The sequence below is a fragment of the Tursiops truncatus genome, chromosome 10, assembly GCF_011762595.2.
Source record: "Tursiops truncatus isolate mTurTru1 chromosome 10, mTurTru1.mat.Y, whole genome shotgun sequence".
NCBI lineage: Eukaryota > Metazoa > Chordata > Mammalia > Artiodactyla > Delphinidae > Tursiops > Tursiops truncatus.
Genome location: NC_047043.1, coordinates 55,803,997 through 55,821,811, shown reverse-complemented (window position 1 = coordinate 55,821,811; position 17,815 = coordinate 55,803,997). Strand labels below are relative to the sequence as shown.

At 38.1% G+C, this 17,815-nt stretch overlaps 1 protein-coding gene across 5 annotated transcripts in view; it reads left to right on the top strand.

Moving 5' to 3' along the window:
- KIF15 (kinesin family member 15) overlaps nucleotides 1-17,815 on the top strand; it is an 80,548-nt gene that overhangs the window by 12,335 nt on the left and 50,398 nt on the right. For all 5 annotated transcript variants that reach the window (XR_012334555.1, XM_073811026.1, XM_033864617.2 and 2 more), the window contains exons 5-7: nucleotides 1,263-1,300; nucleotides 10,660-10,757; nucleotides 12,096-12,275. Coding sequence is in view for 4 of the 5 variants with exons in the window: in XM_073811026.1 (XP_073667127.1) it covers nucleotides 1,263-1,300; nucleotides 10,660-10,757; nucleotides 12,096-12,275 (316 nt within the window). In the remaining variant the exon portion in view is untranslated. The remainder of the gene's footprint in view (nucleotides 1-1,262; nucleotides 1,301-10,659; nucleotides 10,758-12,095; nucleotides 12,276-17,815) is intronic.

Below are 17,815 nucleotides of genomic sequence, written 5' to 3'. Positions count from 1 at the left end.
GTTTTCTTTGAAGATCCTTAAGCATACTAATTATAATATTTAATTTGAAAATTGCTTTTGGTAGTCAAGGGCAGAAATGAGAAACATATGGAGAGAAGTGAGCATTGGTTTATTGGTTGGTTGAGCATACCTTCTGGTTTACCTTAGACAGTCTCAATTCTAGAGTTATTGTTAATAGTGTCCTCTTCACCTTCAAGTAGGACGCTCAACAGTATCCATTTCTTATTCTGAGTTAACTGAAGAACTTTTTTCCCCCTACTTCCGAAAGAAAGAGGTAACCAACTAGATTATACTGTTTTCTAGCTCTTGGGGCATTGAACCAAAAAGTAAACTCAAAATTTTATATTTGTGCCATGAGTCCAATGTAACCACATTTAACATCCTAACTGACATCTATCTTCAACATAAATTTTTATTTTGTTTTTATTCTTTTAATATTTATTTATATTTATTTTGGCTGCGCCAGGTCTTAGTTGCAGCACGTGGGATCTTTAGTTGCGGCATGTGGACTTTTAGTTGTGGAATGCATGCAGGATCTAGTTCCCTGACCAGGGATCAAACCTGGGCCCCCTGCATTGGGAGCATGGAGTCTTACCCACTGGACCACCAGGGAAGTCCCTAAATTTTAACTTTAGTTTTTTGTTTCTCCTGTTTCTTGGTGTACCTGAGGAGATATGACACTATACAAAAAAAAAAAAAAAAAATCAAGCCTATAGCATAAGGATGTTTTTAATTGCTTTATTTTTAAATGAAGACATCTTAGTATCTTTTAAAGGCAGAATTTAGGAAGAGAATTGCTGCATTATTTAGAATAGCAAAAATGGGAAAAAAATTTCTAGTTGGTTCTGATTAAATAAATTATGATACATTCATGGAATACTATGTAGCCATTAAAAATAAAGAGGCAGATCTCTATTTACCAGCATAGAAAGATGTGTGAGATAAAAATTAAGGGAAAAAAACAGGTTGCAGAGAAGTATGAATAGCATCATTCCAATTTTGTAAATAAAAATTAAATGAAAACTCTGATGGCCATGTCTGTATAATCCAGAAGCATTTATTAGACAGTTAAGAGTGGTTAAGTCTTAGTGGTAGAATAGGAGAGAAAGAACATGTATCATTCACTTTTTACCTGATATAATTTTAAAAACGAAAGACAGTTCTTTGTGGGGAAAATTTATATACTAGTAGACCATATTAAAATAGGGTAGTCTTCTAAATTTCATGTGTGAAAATAATATATGAAACATTCTTTTTTACAGTGGACAGACTGGTTCAGGGAAAACATTTACTATGATGGGTAAGTAAATTAGAGATTAACATTTACTGGCTTAGTCTACTCTTCTTGTGATGACAGAACTTAGTATATTTTTTGGAAAGGAATACTTTCTGGTATATGATGTTGACCTCATAAAATTAAGGTTATTTCTCAAGCTTCTGTCAGATTGTGACTTCCATTATAGCAAAGTCTGTGTTTTTAGCTATGTTCCCAGCTCAATGCTTAGCACAGAGTATGTGCTCAATGAACAATTTTTGAAGTGGGTTTAATGAGTTTTTATATGTTATGTACCTGTATAACCACTACCCAGACCAAGATTCCTAGTCAGTAACTACTCCCACTGCTGTCCCCTCACATATGTATTACTCTGACTTCTGTCATCACTAGTTTCGCTTGTTTTTCACTTCTACAAATGAAATTTTACTGTATTTACTCTTTTATGTGTGGCTTCTTTCTCTCAGCCTGAGGTTTGTCAGATTCACTAATGTTATGGCATGTAGTAGTAGTTTATTTCCATTACTGTATAATAGATTATTGTATGAATATAACACATTTTCTATTATTTTTTAATAGATCTTTATTGGAGATAATTGCTTCACAATACTGTGTTAGTTTCTGTTGCACGGCAAAGCGAATCAGCCATATGCATACATATATCCCCATATCTCCTCCCTCTTGAACCTCCCTCCCATTGTCCCTATCCCACCCCTCTAGGTCATCGCAAAGCACCGAGCCGATCTCCCTGTGCTATGCTGCTGCTTCCCACCAGCCAACTGTTTTACATTCGGTAGTGTATATATGTTGACGCTACTGTCACTTTGCCCAACTTCACCCTCCCACCACATGTCATCAAGTCCATTCTCTATGTCTATCTCTTTATTTCTGCCCTGCAACTAGGTTCATGAGTACCATTTTTTTTTTTTTAGATTCCATATATATTTGTTAGCATATGGTATTTGTTTTTCTCTTTCTGACTTACATCACTCTGTGTGACAGACTCTAGGTCCATCCACCTCACTACAAATAACTCAGTTTCGTTTGTTTTTATGGCTGAGTAATATTGCATTGTATATATGTGCCACATCTTCTTTATCCATTCATCTGTCAATGGACATTTAGGTTGGTTCCATGTCCTGGCTATTGTAAATAGTGCTGCAATGAGCATTGGGGTGCATGTGTCTTTTTGAATTATGGTTTTCTCAGGGTGTATGCCCAGTAGTAGGATTGTTGGGTCATATGGTAATTCTATTCTTAGTTTTTTGAGGAACCTCCATACTGTTTTCCATAGTGGTTGTATCACTTTACGTTCCCACCAACAGTGCAGGAGGGTTCCCTTTTCTCCACACCCTTTCCAGCAATTATTGTTTCCAGCTTTTTTGATAATGGCCATTCTGACCGGCATGAAGTGATACCTCATTGTAGTTTTGATTTACATTTTTCTAATAATTAGTGATGTTGAGCATCTTTTCATGTGCCTCTTGACCATGTGTATGTCTTCCTTGGTGAAATGTCTGTTTACGTCTTCTGCCCATTTTTTAACTGGATTGTTTGTTTTTTTCGTATTGAGTTCCATAAGCTGTTTGTATATTTTGGAGATTAATCCTTTGTCTGTTGTTTCATTTGCAAATATTATCTCCCATTCTGAGCATTGTCTTTTTGTCTTGTTTATAGTTTCCTTTGCTGTGCAAAAGCTTTTAACTTTAAGTCCCATTTGTTTATTTTTGTTTTTATTTCTGTTACTCTTGGAGGTGGGTCAAAAAAGACCTTGCTGTGGTTTATGTCAAAGTGTGTTTTTCCTATGTTTTCCTCTAAAAGTTTTATAGTGTCTGGTCTTACGTTTAAGTTTTTAATCCATTTGGAATTTATTTTTGTATATGATGTTAGGTAGTGTTCTAATTTCATTCTTTTACATGTAGCTGTCCAGTTTTCCCAGCATCACTTGTTGAAGAGGCCGTCTTTTCTCCATTGTATGTTCTTGCCTCCTTTGTCTTAAATTAGGTGCCTATATGTGTGTGGGTTTATCTCTGGGCATTCTGTCCTGTACCACTGAGCTATATTTCTGTTTTTGTGCCAGTACCATACTCTCTTGATTACTGTAGCTTTGTGGTATAGTTTGAAGTCAGGGAGCCTGATTCCTCCAACTCCATTTTTCTTTCTCAAGATTGCTTTGGCTATTCGGTGTCTTTTGTGTTTCCATACGAATTGTAAGATTTTTTTTTTTCTAATTCTGTGAAAAATGCCATTGGTAATTTGATAGGGATTGCATTGAATCTGTAGATTGCTTTCGATAGTATAGTCATTTTCACAATATTGATTCTTCCAATCCAAGAACATGGTATATTTCTCCATCTGTTTATGTCATCTTTGATTTCTTTCATCAGTGTTTTATAGTTTTCTGAGTACAAGTCTTTCACCTCCTTAGGCAGGTTTATTCCTAGGTATTTTATTCTTTTTGTTGCAGTGATAAATGGGAGTGTTTCCTTAATTTCTCTTTCTGATTTTTCGTTGTTGGTGTATAGGAATGCCAGAGATTTCTGTGCATTAATTTTGTATCTTGCAACCTTACCAAATTCATTGATTAGTTCTAGTAGTTTTCTGGTGGCATCTTTAGGATTCTCTATGTATAGTATCATGTCTTCTGCAAACAGTGACAGCTTTACTTCTTCTTTTCCGATTTGGATTCTTTTTATTTCCTTTTCTTCTCTGATTGCTATGGCTAAAACGTCCAAAACTATGTTGAATAAGAGTGGTGAGAGTGGGCAACCTTGTCTTGTTCCTGATCTTACTGGAAATGCTTTCAGTTTTTCACCATTGAGGACGATGTTGGCTGTGGGTTTGTCATATATGGCCTTTATTATGTTGAGGAAAGTTCCCTCTATGCCTACTTTCTGCAGGGTTTTTATCATAAATGGGTGTTGAATTTTGTCAAAAGCTTTCTCTGCTTCTATTGAGATGATCATATGGTTTTTCTCCTTCAATTTGTTAATATGGTGTATCACGTTGATTGATTTGCGTATATTGAAGAATCCTTGCATCACTGGGATAAACCCCACTTGATCATGGTGTATGATCCTTTTAATGTGCTGTTGGATTCTGTTTGCTAGGATTTTGTTGAGGATTTTTGCATCTATGTTCATCAGTGATACTGGTCTATAATTTTCTTTTTTTGTGATATCTTTTTCTGGTTTTGGTATCAGGGTGATGGTGGCTTCGTAGAATGAATTTGGGAGTGTTCCTCCCTCTGCAATTTTTTGGAAGAGTTTGAGAAGGATTGGTGTTAGCTCTTCTCTAAATGTTTGATAGAATTCGCTTGTGAAGCCATCTGGTCCTGGACTTTTGTTTGTTGGAAGATTTTAAATTCTGGTTTCAATTTCATTACTTGTGATAGGACTGCTTATATTTCCTAATTCTTCCTGGTTCAGTCTTAGAAAATTGTACCTTTCCAAGAATTTGTCCATTTCTTCGTGGTTGTCCAGTTTTTTGGCATATGGTTGTTGCAGTAGTCTCTTATCATCCTTTATATTTCTGCAGTGTCAGTTGTGATTTCTCCCTTTTCATTTCCAATTTTATTGATTTACGTCCTCACCCTTTTTTTCTTTCTTTCTTTTTTTTTTTTCAGTACGCAGGCCTCTCACTGTGTGGCCTTTCCTGCTGCGGAGCACAGGCTCCGGACGCACAGGCTCAGCGGCCATGGCTCACAGGCCCAGCCGCTTCGCAGCATGTGGGATCTTCCCAGCCTGGGGCACGAACCCGTGTCCCCTGCATTGGCAAGCAGACTTTCAACCACTGCGCCACCAGGGAAGCCCTCCCTTTTTTTCTTGATGAGTCTGACTAAGGATTTATCAATTTTGTTTATCTTCTCGAAGAACCAGCTTTTAGTTTTATTGATTTTTGCTATTGTTTTCTTCATTTCTATTTCATTTATTTCTGCTCTGATCTTTATGATTTCTTTCCTTCTACTGACTTCGGGTTTTCTTTGTTCTTCTTTCTCTAGTTGTTTTAAGTGTAGGGTTATATTGTTTATTTGAGATTTTTCTTGTTTCTTGAGGTGAGATTGAATTGCTGTAAACTTCCCTCTTAGAACTGCTTTTGCTGCAACCCATAGGTTTTGGGTCATCGTGTTTTCATTGTCATTTGTTTCTATGTATTTTTTAATTTCTTCAGTGATCTCTTGGTTATTTAGTAGCACAGTGTTTAGCCTCCAGTGTTTTTTACACTTTTTTTCCTATAATTGATTTCCAGTCTCAGAGCGTTGTGGTCAGAAAAGATGCTTGATATGATTTCAATTTTCTTAAATTTTTTGAGGCTTGATTTGTGACCCAACATGTGATCTGTCCTGGAGAATGTTTCATGTATACCTGAGAAGAAAGTGTATTCTGCCACTTTTGGGTGGAATGTTCTATAAATATCAATTAGATCTATCTAGTCTATTGTGTCATTTAAAGCTTGTGTTTCCTTATTTATTTTCTGTTTGGATGATCTGTCCATTGGTGTAAGTGAGGTGTTAGAAAGTCTCCTACTATTATTGTGTTACTGTCAATTTCTCCTTTCATGGTTGTTAGCATTTGCCTTATGTATTGAGGTGCTCCTCTGCTGGGTGCATAAACATTTTCAATTGTTATATCTTCTTCTTGGATTGATCCTTTGATCATTATGTAGTGTCCCTCCTTATCTCTTGTAACAGTCTTTATTTTAAAGTCTATTTTATCTGATACGAGTATTGCACTCCAACTTTCTTATGATTTCCATTTGCATGGAATATCTTTTTCCATCCCTTCACTTTCAGTCTGTATGTGTCCCTAGGTCTGAAGTGGGTCTCTTGTAGACAGCATATATATGGGTCTTGTTTTTGTATCCATTCAGCCAGTCTGTGTCTTTTGGTTGGGGCATTTAATCCATTTACATTCAAGGTTATTATCAATAGGTATGTTTCTATTACCATTTTCTTAATTGTTTTGGGTTTGTTTGTTTTTAACATCTTTACTGGAGTATAATTGCTTTACAATGGTGTGTTAGTTGGGTTTGTTTTTGTGTGTCTTTTTCTTCTCTTGTGTTTCCCACTTAGAGAAGTTTCTTTAGCATTTGTTGTAAAGCTGGTTTGGTGGTACTGAATTCTCTTAGTTTTTGTTTGTCTGAAATGCTTTTGACTTCTCCATCGAATCTGAATGAGATCCTTGCTGGGTAGAGTAATCTTGGTTGTAGGTTTTTCTCTTTCATCACTTTAAGTATATCCTGCCACTCCCTTCTGGCCTGCAGAGTTTCTGCTGAAAAATCAGCTGATAACCTTATGGGGATTCCTTTGCATGTTAATTTTTGTTTTTCCCTTGCTGCTTTTAATATTTTTTCTTTGAACTTAGTTTTTGTTAGTTTGATTAATATGTGTTTTGGTGTGTTTTTCCTAGGGTTTATCCTGTATGGACTTTCTGTGCTTCCTGGACTTGGGTGACTATTTCCTTTCCCATGTTAGGGAAGTTTTCCATTATCTCTTCAAGTATTTTCTCAGACCCTTTCTTTTTCTCTTCTTTTTCTGGGACCCCTATAATTCGAATGTTGGTGCATTTGGTGTTGTCCCAGAGGTCTCTGAGATTGTCTTCAGTTCTTTTCATTCTTTTTTCTGTATTCTGCTCCTCGGCAGTTATTTCCACCATTTTGTCTTCCAGCTCACTTATTCCTTCTTTTGCCTCAGTTATTCTGTTACTGATTCCTTCTAGTGTATTTTTCATTTCATTTATTGTGTTGTTCGTCTCTGTTTGTTCTTTAGTTCTTCTAGATCTTTGTTAAACATTTCTTGTATTTTCTCAATCCGTGCTTCCATTCTATATCCGAGATTCTGGATCATCTTTACTATCATTACTCTGAATTCTTTTTCAGATAGATTGCCTATTTCCTCTTCATTTATTTGGTCTTGTAGGTTTTTTTTACCTTCCTCCTTCATCTGTGACATATTTTTTTGCTGTCTCTTTTTTTTTTTTTAATGAGTGGGATTGTGTTCCAGTTTTACTGGTTGTTTGGCCTGAGGCTTCCAACACTGGAGTTTGTAGGCTCTTGGGTAGAGCTGGGTCTTGGTGCTGAGATGAGGAACTCTGTGAGACCTCACTCTGATGAATATTCCCTGGGGTCTGAGGTTCTCTATTAGTCCAGTGGTTCAGATTCGGAGCTCCCACCACAGGAGCTTCTGCCCAACCCTGTGCTCACAAATCAAGATCCCACAAGCTGTGTGGGGTGGCAAAGAAAAGAGAACAATAACAAAGTAAAAAATAAAATTAGACTAGGAAACTAATAGATATATTAGAAAGAATGTAAAAATAAAAATATAGATGAATCAACAACTGGAAGGTACGTCAGTACCACAATAGTAAAAAAGAGGAGGAGGGAGAAGAAAAAAGAAAAAAAAAAGGAGCGGGGGGAAGGCCTTGGCTATGGAGAGCAGGGCCTAAGCAAGGGTGAGGTTTGGGCGGTGGGTGGGGCCCATGCTCAGCACCCACAGGGCTGGAAAAGGCCCTGGGGGCTGTGGGGGGGTGGGGCTTAGGCTCAAGGACCAGAAGGGGCCCCTGGTCTCAGAGGGTGGGGGACCTCACCTGGGAGCCCAGCAGGCTTCCTGGGCTTGAGTGGGTGGGGCAAACGCCCTCCTCTCCTCTGCTGCTCCTCTGGTCTGGGGTCTGGGAGGGCCCCTCCTACCTGCCAATCCTGATCTCCCTGTCCTCCCTCCTATACCCCCAGGACCAATGCGGGGTGGGCCTTGGAGGGCAGGAAACTGGTCTGGGAGCTCAGTAGGCTCCCTGGGCCCGAGTGGGCGGGGAAAACACCCTCTGCTTCTCTCCCCCTCCTCCTCGGTGGCCCCTCTCACCTGCCACTCCTGATCTCCCCAGCAGCCCTCCTGTGCCCCCAGAACCCATGTGGCCTGGATGGGGCTTTGTGGGGGGGAACTGGCTTGGGCGCTCAGGAGCCTCCCCGACACCAGTGGGCCAGGCGATCACCCTCTGCTCCTCTCCCACTCTTCCCGGAGAGTCCCTCCCACCTCCCTCTCCTGATCTCCCCAGCCTCAGGGGAGCCGATCCTGTCTGGCCTCCATTTCTCCTCCCCCCTTGGTCCCCCTACATCCTACCGGTTCACTCTGGGATTCCTCCCATCTCTTTGGGGTCAGAGCCCCCCACCAGCGGCTGGCAGGTGCCCTAGTTGTGGGGAGACGCTAACTCTGCATCTTCCCACACTGCCATCTTAAAGGAGTTCCACATTTTCTATTCTGCTGTTGCTAGACAGTTTTAGAGCACATGAATAGTACTGTTACGGACATTTTTTTCTCGTGTGGGTCTTTTATAGTGCATATCTATTGAACTTTAAACTTCTGGGCATGGACTTGCTGGGTTATAGTATATGTATGTTCAGCTTTAGTAAAAAGGTCATGATGGAGATGCATAGATGTGGAATTTCCCAGTGCTCCACATCCATGTCCACACTTGGTATTGTCCGTTTTAAAAATTTTAGTTGTTCTGGAGTATGTATAGTACTATCTCGTGTTTTTATTTGCACTTGTTTGATGTCCATTGACTACTAAGCACCTTTTATACATTTATTGGACATTTGAATAGCCTCTCTGTAAAATGCCCATTCAAGCTTTTATCTCTTTTTTTAAAATTTATTTATTTATTTATTTATATTTGGCTGCATTGGGTCTTCTTTGCTGTGGGCAAGCTTTCTCTAGTTGCAGTGAGCAGGGGCTGCTCTTCATTGTGGTGCGCCGGCCTCTCATTGCTGTGGCTTTTCTTGCTGTGGAGCACGGGCTGTAGGTGCACGGACTTCAGTAGTTGTGGCATATGGGCTCAATAGTTGTGGCTCGCGGGCTCTAGAACACAGGCTCAGTAGTTGTGGCGCATGGGCTTAGTTGCTCTGCGTTATATGGAATCCTCCCAGACCAGGGCTTGAACCTGTGTCCCCTGCATTGGCAGGTGGATTCTTAACCACTGCAACACCAGGGAAGTCCCTCAAGCTTTTTTCTTATTTAAAAATTATCTTGGGCTTCCCTGGTGGTGCAGTGGTTGAGAGTCCGCCTGCCGATGCAGGGGACACGGGTTCGTTCCCCAGTCCGGGAAGATCCCACATGCCGCGGAGTTTTCTGTCTATAGATAATATTCTAATATTATCTGTCCTCTGTGTTCATTTACTTGCATTTCTCTGCCCTGTTTTGTATATTTTTTATTCTTTTTTTTTTAAGGTATAGCACACCGAGATGACAATAATATTTTTAAATTTATTTTCTGTAACTTCCTAGCATACGCCAGCATTTGTTAGTTCCTTTGGTCTCTAAGGCATATATATATTTTTAAAATAAATTTACTTATTGATTGATTTTTGGCTGTGTTGGGTCTTCATTGCTGTGTGTGGGCTTTCTCTAGTTGCAGCGAGTGGGGTGCAACCCTTCGTTGCAGTGCACTGGCTTCTCATTTCGGTGGCTTCTCTTGTTGTGGAGCATGGGCTCTATGCACATGGGCTTCAGTAGTTGTGGCACACGGGCTTAGTTGCTTCTTGGCATGTGGGATCTTCCCGGACCAGGGCTTGAGCCCGTGTCCCCTGCATTGGCATGTGGATTCTTAACCACTGCACCACCAGGGAAGTCCCTCTAAGGCATGTTTAACTAATACATGTAGTAACTTTTGGATCTTTTCTAGCTTTATAGTTTTTTTTCTGACAGATATAGCTATAGCTTGAATTAGTATCCAAAAAATCCTGCTGTTTACATATCCACTCACATCTCCCCTTTTCCCCAACGTTAACAAAATAGAGATTGGATTGCTCTTCAGTTTTCTGTCTGTACAGAAATCTTGTGAAGAATTCCTATAGTATCTTTCTTACCAGCTTGGCTTTTATTGCCCAATTAACAAAATACTAGCTAATGCTAATTTTTATACCCTGTGAGATAGTTATTACCATTATTCTTTCCATATTATAGTTGAAAACTCCAAGAGATTTAAGTAATTAGCCTGTGGCCCCACAGCCAGTGTATAAAGATCAGCCTAGGAGACAGAATGTCTTATGCAACAGTAAAGTACAATTATTTGTTATTTCTGCTAATTTTGGTACCTGCAGAAGGAAGAATTTCAAGCTTGGGACTGAAATGGATTTTTTAATTTATCAAACAACAACTACTTTTAAAAATTGCTTAGTGGCTATTGTGGGCCCTTCTCTTCAGTCCCATTGATAGGCAGGTTCTATTATGCCATCTGTTACAGACCACGATTTATCTTGTTTGGGGCCTGAAAGAAACTGATTATACAGTTTGTCTTTTCTATATGAATTGCCTTTCAGTGTTGCTGTTTTGAAAGACTCCCGTTAACGAATAAAAATGAACAGCTATATATATATTTTTTTACATTTTTCTTTAGGACCATCTGAATCTGATAATTTTTCTCATAACCTGAGAGGAGTAATTCCACGAAGTTTTGAATATTTGTTTTCCTTAATTGAACGTGAAAAAGAGAAGGTAAAACTTATTGTAAAAATAAAGCGATTCTATGAAATACCTAGTTTTGAGTAGCTAACTACTACTAATCAGCTCATGATACATGGAGGGGCATCACCGGTAGTCTACAGTGTGGTTAGGCTAGAGTCATAAAAAAAAAAATCTTTCAATTCTTAAGATTAAATTAAGGATTCTGAGTTTATTATTTTCTAAAAGTTTTTAGTCTATAAAACATGCATCATCCATGAACCCACATTGAAAGAAAGAAGAATGTAGTGCTTCTTAGGCTCTCCGATTTTACAAGAGAGAAAGTGTAAAGAAAATCTTAACTGAGGAAAACAAATTCATTAAGCTCCATCACCTACCTACGCCTAGGCTCACAGTTGACTGCAGCTGTCCCTACATCTTCATGACAGCCACTAGTAATGGGCCCATCTGTACCTCCTTTGCAGCACCTGCTACCACCTGACTATGCTCTCCTTGCTTCACACGTGGTGTGGCTCCATCATCCTAGCGATGTGGCCTTCCATTTTCCATTGGCTCCCAGATTGGGTCATTCTGTTGGTTGTGCGTCTTTAGCTTAGGGAATTCCAGGCTTAAGAGCCATTAGTGTTTTATGTTCTATTACCTATGTGCCAAGGAGTCTGATATATAGCATTGGTTTACCCCTTACTCCTTTGCAGAAACTATGCCTGACCATTGCAGTTAGACACACATATTATGTGCCAGTGAAGTAAGTTTAGTGACGTGCATTTCTGTGGTTAAAAATCCTATAGCGAGGCTTTTTAAAGAAAACTTTTATTTGTTTATTTTTTTAAAGAGAGACTTTTAAAATACATTGTGTTCAGTCGTTTGAGGAATATAACACTTGATTCATATATAAGACAGGTGAAATGGAATTGCTATTTTCATCACAAGGGAAAAAAATTATGTAACTGTGTATGGCGATGGATGTTAACTAGACTTATTGTGATCATTTTGCAATATATACAAATATCAAATCATTATGTTATACGCCTGAAACTAGTATAATGCTATATATCAATTATACCTCAATTAAACAAAAAATGGAATTGCCTATTTGGAATGCTCAAGTGCCACCTCCCTGTCTTTGTTCTGAGGCACTGGTGAGAACTTTAAGGGCTCCTGGGACCACAGTTCGATGCCACTTTAAAGTGTACTGATGTGCTGAAACTACTAATCTGTATTTTAAACCTGACTTTTAAGTGTCCTGTATTGTGTAAAGGATAATGTTGTAGGAATTTTATATGTTGTGAAGTGAGTGAAAGATGAATGCTCATGAAAGGTAAGGATGAACTCATGAAAAGAACATAGCTACACCAGGCTTCTCTTTTACAGGCTGGAGCTGGAAAGAGTTTTCTTTGTAAGTGTTCCTTTATTGAAATCTACAACGAGCAGATCTATGACCTCCTGGACTCTGCATCGGCTGGACTGTACTTAAGGGAGCATATTAAGAAGGGAGTCTTCGTTGTTGGTGCTGTGGAGCACGTGGTGACCTCAGCTGCTGAAGCCTATCAGGTACCCTGCCTTGAGCAATTTGATTCGTAGGCAACATAGCATGCTGTGACGAGCACCTTGATCTCAAAAAAAGAGAAAGAGTTGAGTTACTAAAAATGTTTTGTGAAGCCATAACCAGAATGTTCATGAGAAGAAATGAAAGAAGGATATGACACTGTTTTATAAATTTCCCCTTAGTTAAAATAGAAGTTTGACCCCTGATTTTGTATTATTTTGGTGTTGTTCATTCCGGTCATAGACTCCTAAAAACCACCTTACATGTCAATGGGGGACAGTTTGTTAGTGACCATATCCCTTTAGTTGTTCCTCCTGGGAGCTGCCCTTTTTTTGGGGAGGGTTTCTTTAAAGGATATAGAGTTACAGTTTTATTATTATTTATTTATTTATTTTATTTATTTTATTTATTTTATTTTGGCTGTATTGGGTCTTCGTTGCTGCGCACGGGCTTTCTCTAGTTGTGGCGAGTGGGGCTACTCTTTGTTGCGGTGCGCGGGCTTCTCATTGCGGTGGCTTCTCGTTGCGGAGCATGGGCTCTAGGCACACGGGCTTCAGTAGTTGTGGCATGGTGGCTCAGTAGTTGTGGCACACGGGCTCGGTAGCTGTGGCGCATGGGCTTAGCTGCTCCGCGGCATGTGGGATCTTCCCGGACCAGGGCTCGAACCTGTGTCCCCTGCATTGGCAGGCAGATTCTTAACCACTGCGCCACCAGGGAAGCCTGGAGTTGCCCTTTTGAAGAGCTCCTGGGATCTCTGCCCTTCAAACCAGCTGGCTCTGCTCTCTATTTTCCACCCTTGTTTATTATTTGTTAGGTGTCAAAAGGCAACCTCTTTTGGCCATTCAGCTCAGGACAAAGAAACCTTTTGACAGGAATTTGAAAAATATTCTATTCACGTTTTTTTTTTTTTTGGAATATTTTTAAATTTATTTTTTTATACAGCAGGTTCTTATTAGTTATCCATTTTATACATATTAGTGTATATATGTCAATCCGAATCTCCCAATTTGTCACACCACCACACACACACACACCCCCCGCCACTTCCCCCACCTTGGTGTCCATACGTTTGTTCTCTACATTTGTGTCTCTATTTCTGCCCTGCAAACTGGTTCATCTGTACCATTTTTCTAGGTTCCACATATATGCGTTAATATATAATATTTGTTTTTCTCTTTCTGACTTCACCCTGTATGACAGTCTCTAGATCGATCCACGTCTCTACAAATGACCCAATTTCATTCCTTTTTATGACTGAGTAATATTCCATTGTATACACGTGACACATCTTTTTTATCTATTGTCTGTCGATGGGCATTTAGGTTGCTTCCATGACCTGGCTATTGTAGATAGTGCTGCAATGAACATTGGGGTGCATGTGTCTTTTTGAATTATGGTTTTCTCTGGGTATATGCCCAGTAGTGGGATTGCTGGGTCATATGGTAATTCTATTTTTAGTTTTTTAAGGAACCTCCATACTGTTCTCCATAGTGGCTGTATCAATTTACATTCCCACCAACAGTGCAATAGGGTTCCCTTTTCTCCACACCCTCTCCAGCATTTGTTGTTTGTAGATTTTCTGATGATGCCCATTCTAACTGGTATGAGGTGATAACTCATTGTAGTTTTGTTTTGCATTTCTCTAATAATTAGTGATGTTGAGCAGCTTCTCATGTATTTCTTGGCCATCTGTATGTCTTCTTTGGAGAAATGTCTATTTAGGTCTTCTGCCCATTTTTGGATTGAGTTGTTTGTTTTTTTAATAATGAGCTGCATGAGCTGTTTATATATTTTGGAGATTAATCCTTTGTCCATTGATTCGTTTGCAAATATTTTCTCCCTTTCTGAGGGTTCTCTTTTCGTCTTACTTGTAGTTTCCTTTGCTTTGCAGAAGCTTTTAAGTTTCATTAGGTCCCATTTGTTTATTTTTGTTTTTATTTCCATTACTCTAGGAGGTGGATCAAAAAAGAGCTTGCTGTGATTTATGTCAAAGAGCATTCTTCCTATATTTTCCTCTAAGAGTTTTATAGTGTCCAGTCTTACATTTAGGTCTCTAATCCATTTTGAGTTTATTTTTATGTATGGTATTAGGGAGTGTTCTAATTTCATTCTTTTACATGTAGCTGTCCAGTTTTCCCAGCACCACTTATTGAAGAGACTGTCTTTTCTCCATTGTATATCCTTGCCTCTTTTGTCATAGATTAGTTGACCATAGGTGTGTGGGTTTATCTCTGGGCTTTCTGTCTTGTTCCATTTATCTATATTTCTGTTTTTGTGCCAATACCATATTGTCTTGATTAGCTTTGTAGTATAATCTGAAGTCAGGGAGTCTGATTCCTCCAGCTCCAATTTTTTCCCTCAAGACTGCTTTGGCTCTTCGGGGTCTTTTGTGTCTCCATACAGATTTTAAGATGTTTTGTTCTAGTTCTGTAAAAAATACCATTGGTAATTTGGTAGGGATTTCATTCAATCTGTAGATTGCTTTGGGCAGTATAGTCATTTTCACAGTATTGATTCTTCCAATCCAAGAACATGGTATATCTCTCCATCTTTAATTTCTTTCATCAGTGTGTTATAGTCTTCTGCATACAGGTCTTTTGTCTCCCTAGGTAGGTTTATTCCTAGGTATTTTATTCTTTCTGTTGCAACGGTAAATGGAAGTGTTTCCTTAATTTCTCTTTCAGATTTTTCACCATTAGTGTATAGGAATGCAAGAGATTTCTGTGCATTAATTTTGTATCCTGCAACTTTACCAAATTCATTGATTAGCTCTAGTAGTTTTCTGGTGGCATCTTTAGGATTCTCTATGTACAGTATCATGTCATCTGCAAGCAGTGACAGTTTCAGTTCTTTTCCAATTTGTATTCCTTTTATTTCTTTTTCTTCTCTGATTGCCATGGCTAGGACTTCCAAAACTATGTTGAATAATAGTGGTGAGAGTGGACATCCTTGTCGTGTTCCTGATCTTAGAGGAAATGCTTTCAGTTTTTCACCATTGAGAATGATGTTTGCTGTGGGTTTTTCATATATGGCCTTTATTATGTTGAGGTAAGTTCCCTCTATGCCTACTTTCTGGAGGGTTTTTATCATAAATGGGTATTGAATTTTGTTGAAAGCTTTTTCTGCATCTATTGAGATGATCATATGGTTTTTATTCTTCAATTTGTTAATACGGTGTATCACATTGATTGATTTGCATATATTGAAGAATCCTTGCATCTCTGGGATGAATCCCACTTGATCATGGTGTATGATTCTTTTAATGTGTTGTTGGATTCTCTTTGCTAGTATTTTGTTGAGGATTTTTGCATCTATATTCATCAGTGATATTGGTCTGTAATTTTCTTTTTTTGTAGTATCTTTGTCTGCTTTTGGTATCAGGGTGATGATGGTGGCCTCATAGAATGAGTTTGGGAGTGTTCCTTCCTCTGCAGTTTTTTGGAAGAGTTTGAGAAGGATGGGTGTTAGCTCTTCTCTAAATGTTTGATAGAATTCGCCTGTGAAGCCATCTGGTCCTGGACTTTTGTTTTTTGGAAGATTTTTAATCACGGTTTCAATTTCATTGCTTGTGATTGGGTCTGTTCATATTTTCTCTTTCTTCCTCTATTCACATTGTATGGATTCTAACCTGGCCAGTTGATTTTAAACAATTTTTTTGTATGTAATATTTGATGCATATACAGTATTGCCACATGCATATAACTTACTAAGCATAATGTTAAAATGAACTTGCAGGACTCCATTAGACAATTTAAAGTTAAATATCACCAATATTATCATTCTACCTGTGTGCTTCTTTCTATCTCATATCTCTGGTTCCTCCCTAAACATAAGCACTGTGCTGAATGACATCATTTTCTTCTACTTTTAAATCACATATGTATGTATTTCTTAAAATGTTAGTATTGCCTGTTTTTGAGTTTTAAAAAGAGTTATGTATATTGCCTTCTATAACTTTTTTAAAGTCAACACAGTGCATGAAATTCATCTATGTTGCCTTTTTTTCACTGCTGTGTAATCCATTATATGAATATTTATAAATAAATAAATATATATATATATCAGGGTTCATTAATTTATTCTTCCATCTTCAGCAAATCTTTTTCAAACATCTTAAACTGTGACTCTCATAGTAAGAGATAGGTTTTACTTGTGATCCGGGGTATGTATATATGTACATTCAAAACATAATGTTGAGATTTTGATTAGAATTGCATTGCAGTTAGAGACCAGTTACAATAGAGTTCATACATGAACATGGTATGTCTCTTCATTTAATTGGGTCTTTAATGTCTTACATTACAATAATTTTCACCATAAAAATCTTACCTTTTTTTTGTTACCTTTATTCTAATATACCTTATATTTTTTATTGCTCTGGTGGGGGATAACTTCTTTTTAAAATTACATGTTGTTGGGCTTCCCTGGTGGCCCAGTGGTTGAGAGTCCGCCTGCCGATGCAAGAGACGCAGGTTTGTGCCCCGGTCCGGGAGGATCCCACATGCCGCGGAGCAGCTGGGCCCGTGGGCCATGGCTGCTGGGCCTGTGCGTCCGGAGCCTGTGCTCCGCGGCGGAAGAGGCCGCAGCGGTACTGAAAAAAAAAAAAAAATTACATGTTGTCTGTTATGTATATAAATGCAGGTTTTTTAATAGAATGCTTTTATAATCAGCCACCCTGTTAACTATCTTATAAAATCAAGGATGTGTGTTAAATTTTGTCAGATGCTCTTTCTACCTCTACTGAGATGATCACGTGGTTTTTCTCATTAACATGTTAACATGATAAAATATTAGATTAGGTTTGTCAGTATTTTGTTTATCATTTTTCATCAGGGCTTAAGATTGAGATAAACTTGTATTTTTCCTTTTTCCTACTTTCCTTGTCTTGCTTTATTACCACCTTTATGTGTTTTCTGGAAATACGTGTGATTAGAATGACCTGTTCTTAAAAAGCATGTAGCACTCATCCCCAAAACATCTGGGCCTTGTGTTTAGTTACATTGATTATTGATTATTTATTTATTTATTTATTTGGTAAGAAGATTTTTAACAACAAATAAAAATTCTTTAATAGACCTATGCAGGCATTTTGGGTCAGAAGTCTTGATAGGTTGTGTGTTCCTAGAAAAATTTTAGTTTCCTCTGAGTTTTCAAATATATTGGCATAAAGCTGTTCCTAGTATTCTCATTTTAAAAATCTTTGCTGTAACTACAATTCTGTTCTCTTTTTGAATAGTTGTGATGGTTTATATGGCCTTACTCTTTAATGTTTTATTTTTACTTTCTTTGGGTTTATCCTACTTTCCTTTCGACTTCTTAAGCTCGATGCTTAGCTCATTTTGGCCTTTTTTTTGTATTTAATGCTATAAATTTACTTAATATTACTTAAAGTTTATACAAGTTTTAATATCTTAACTGTCATATAGATCTAAGTATTATTCCATTATAATTTCTTTTTTGACCCATGATTTACTTAGAAATGTGATTTTAAATTCCCCAATTTGTGGGAAATTTAATTTTATTTTTCATGTTGACTGTTAATTGC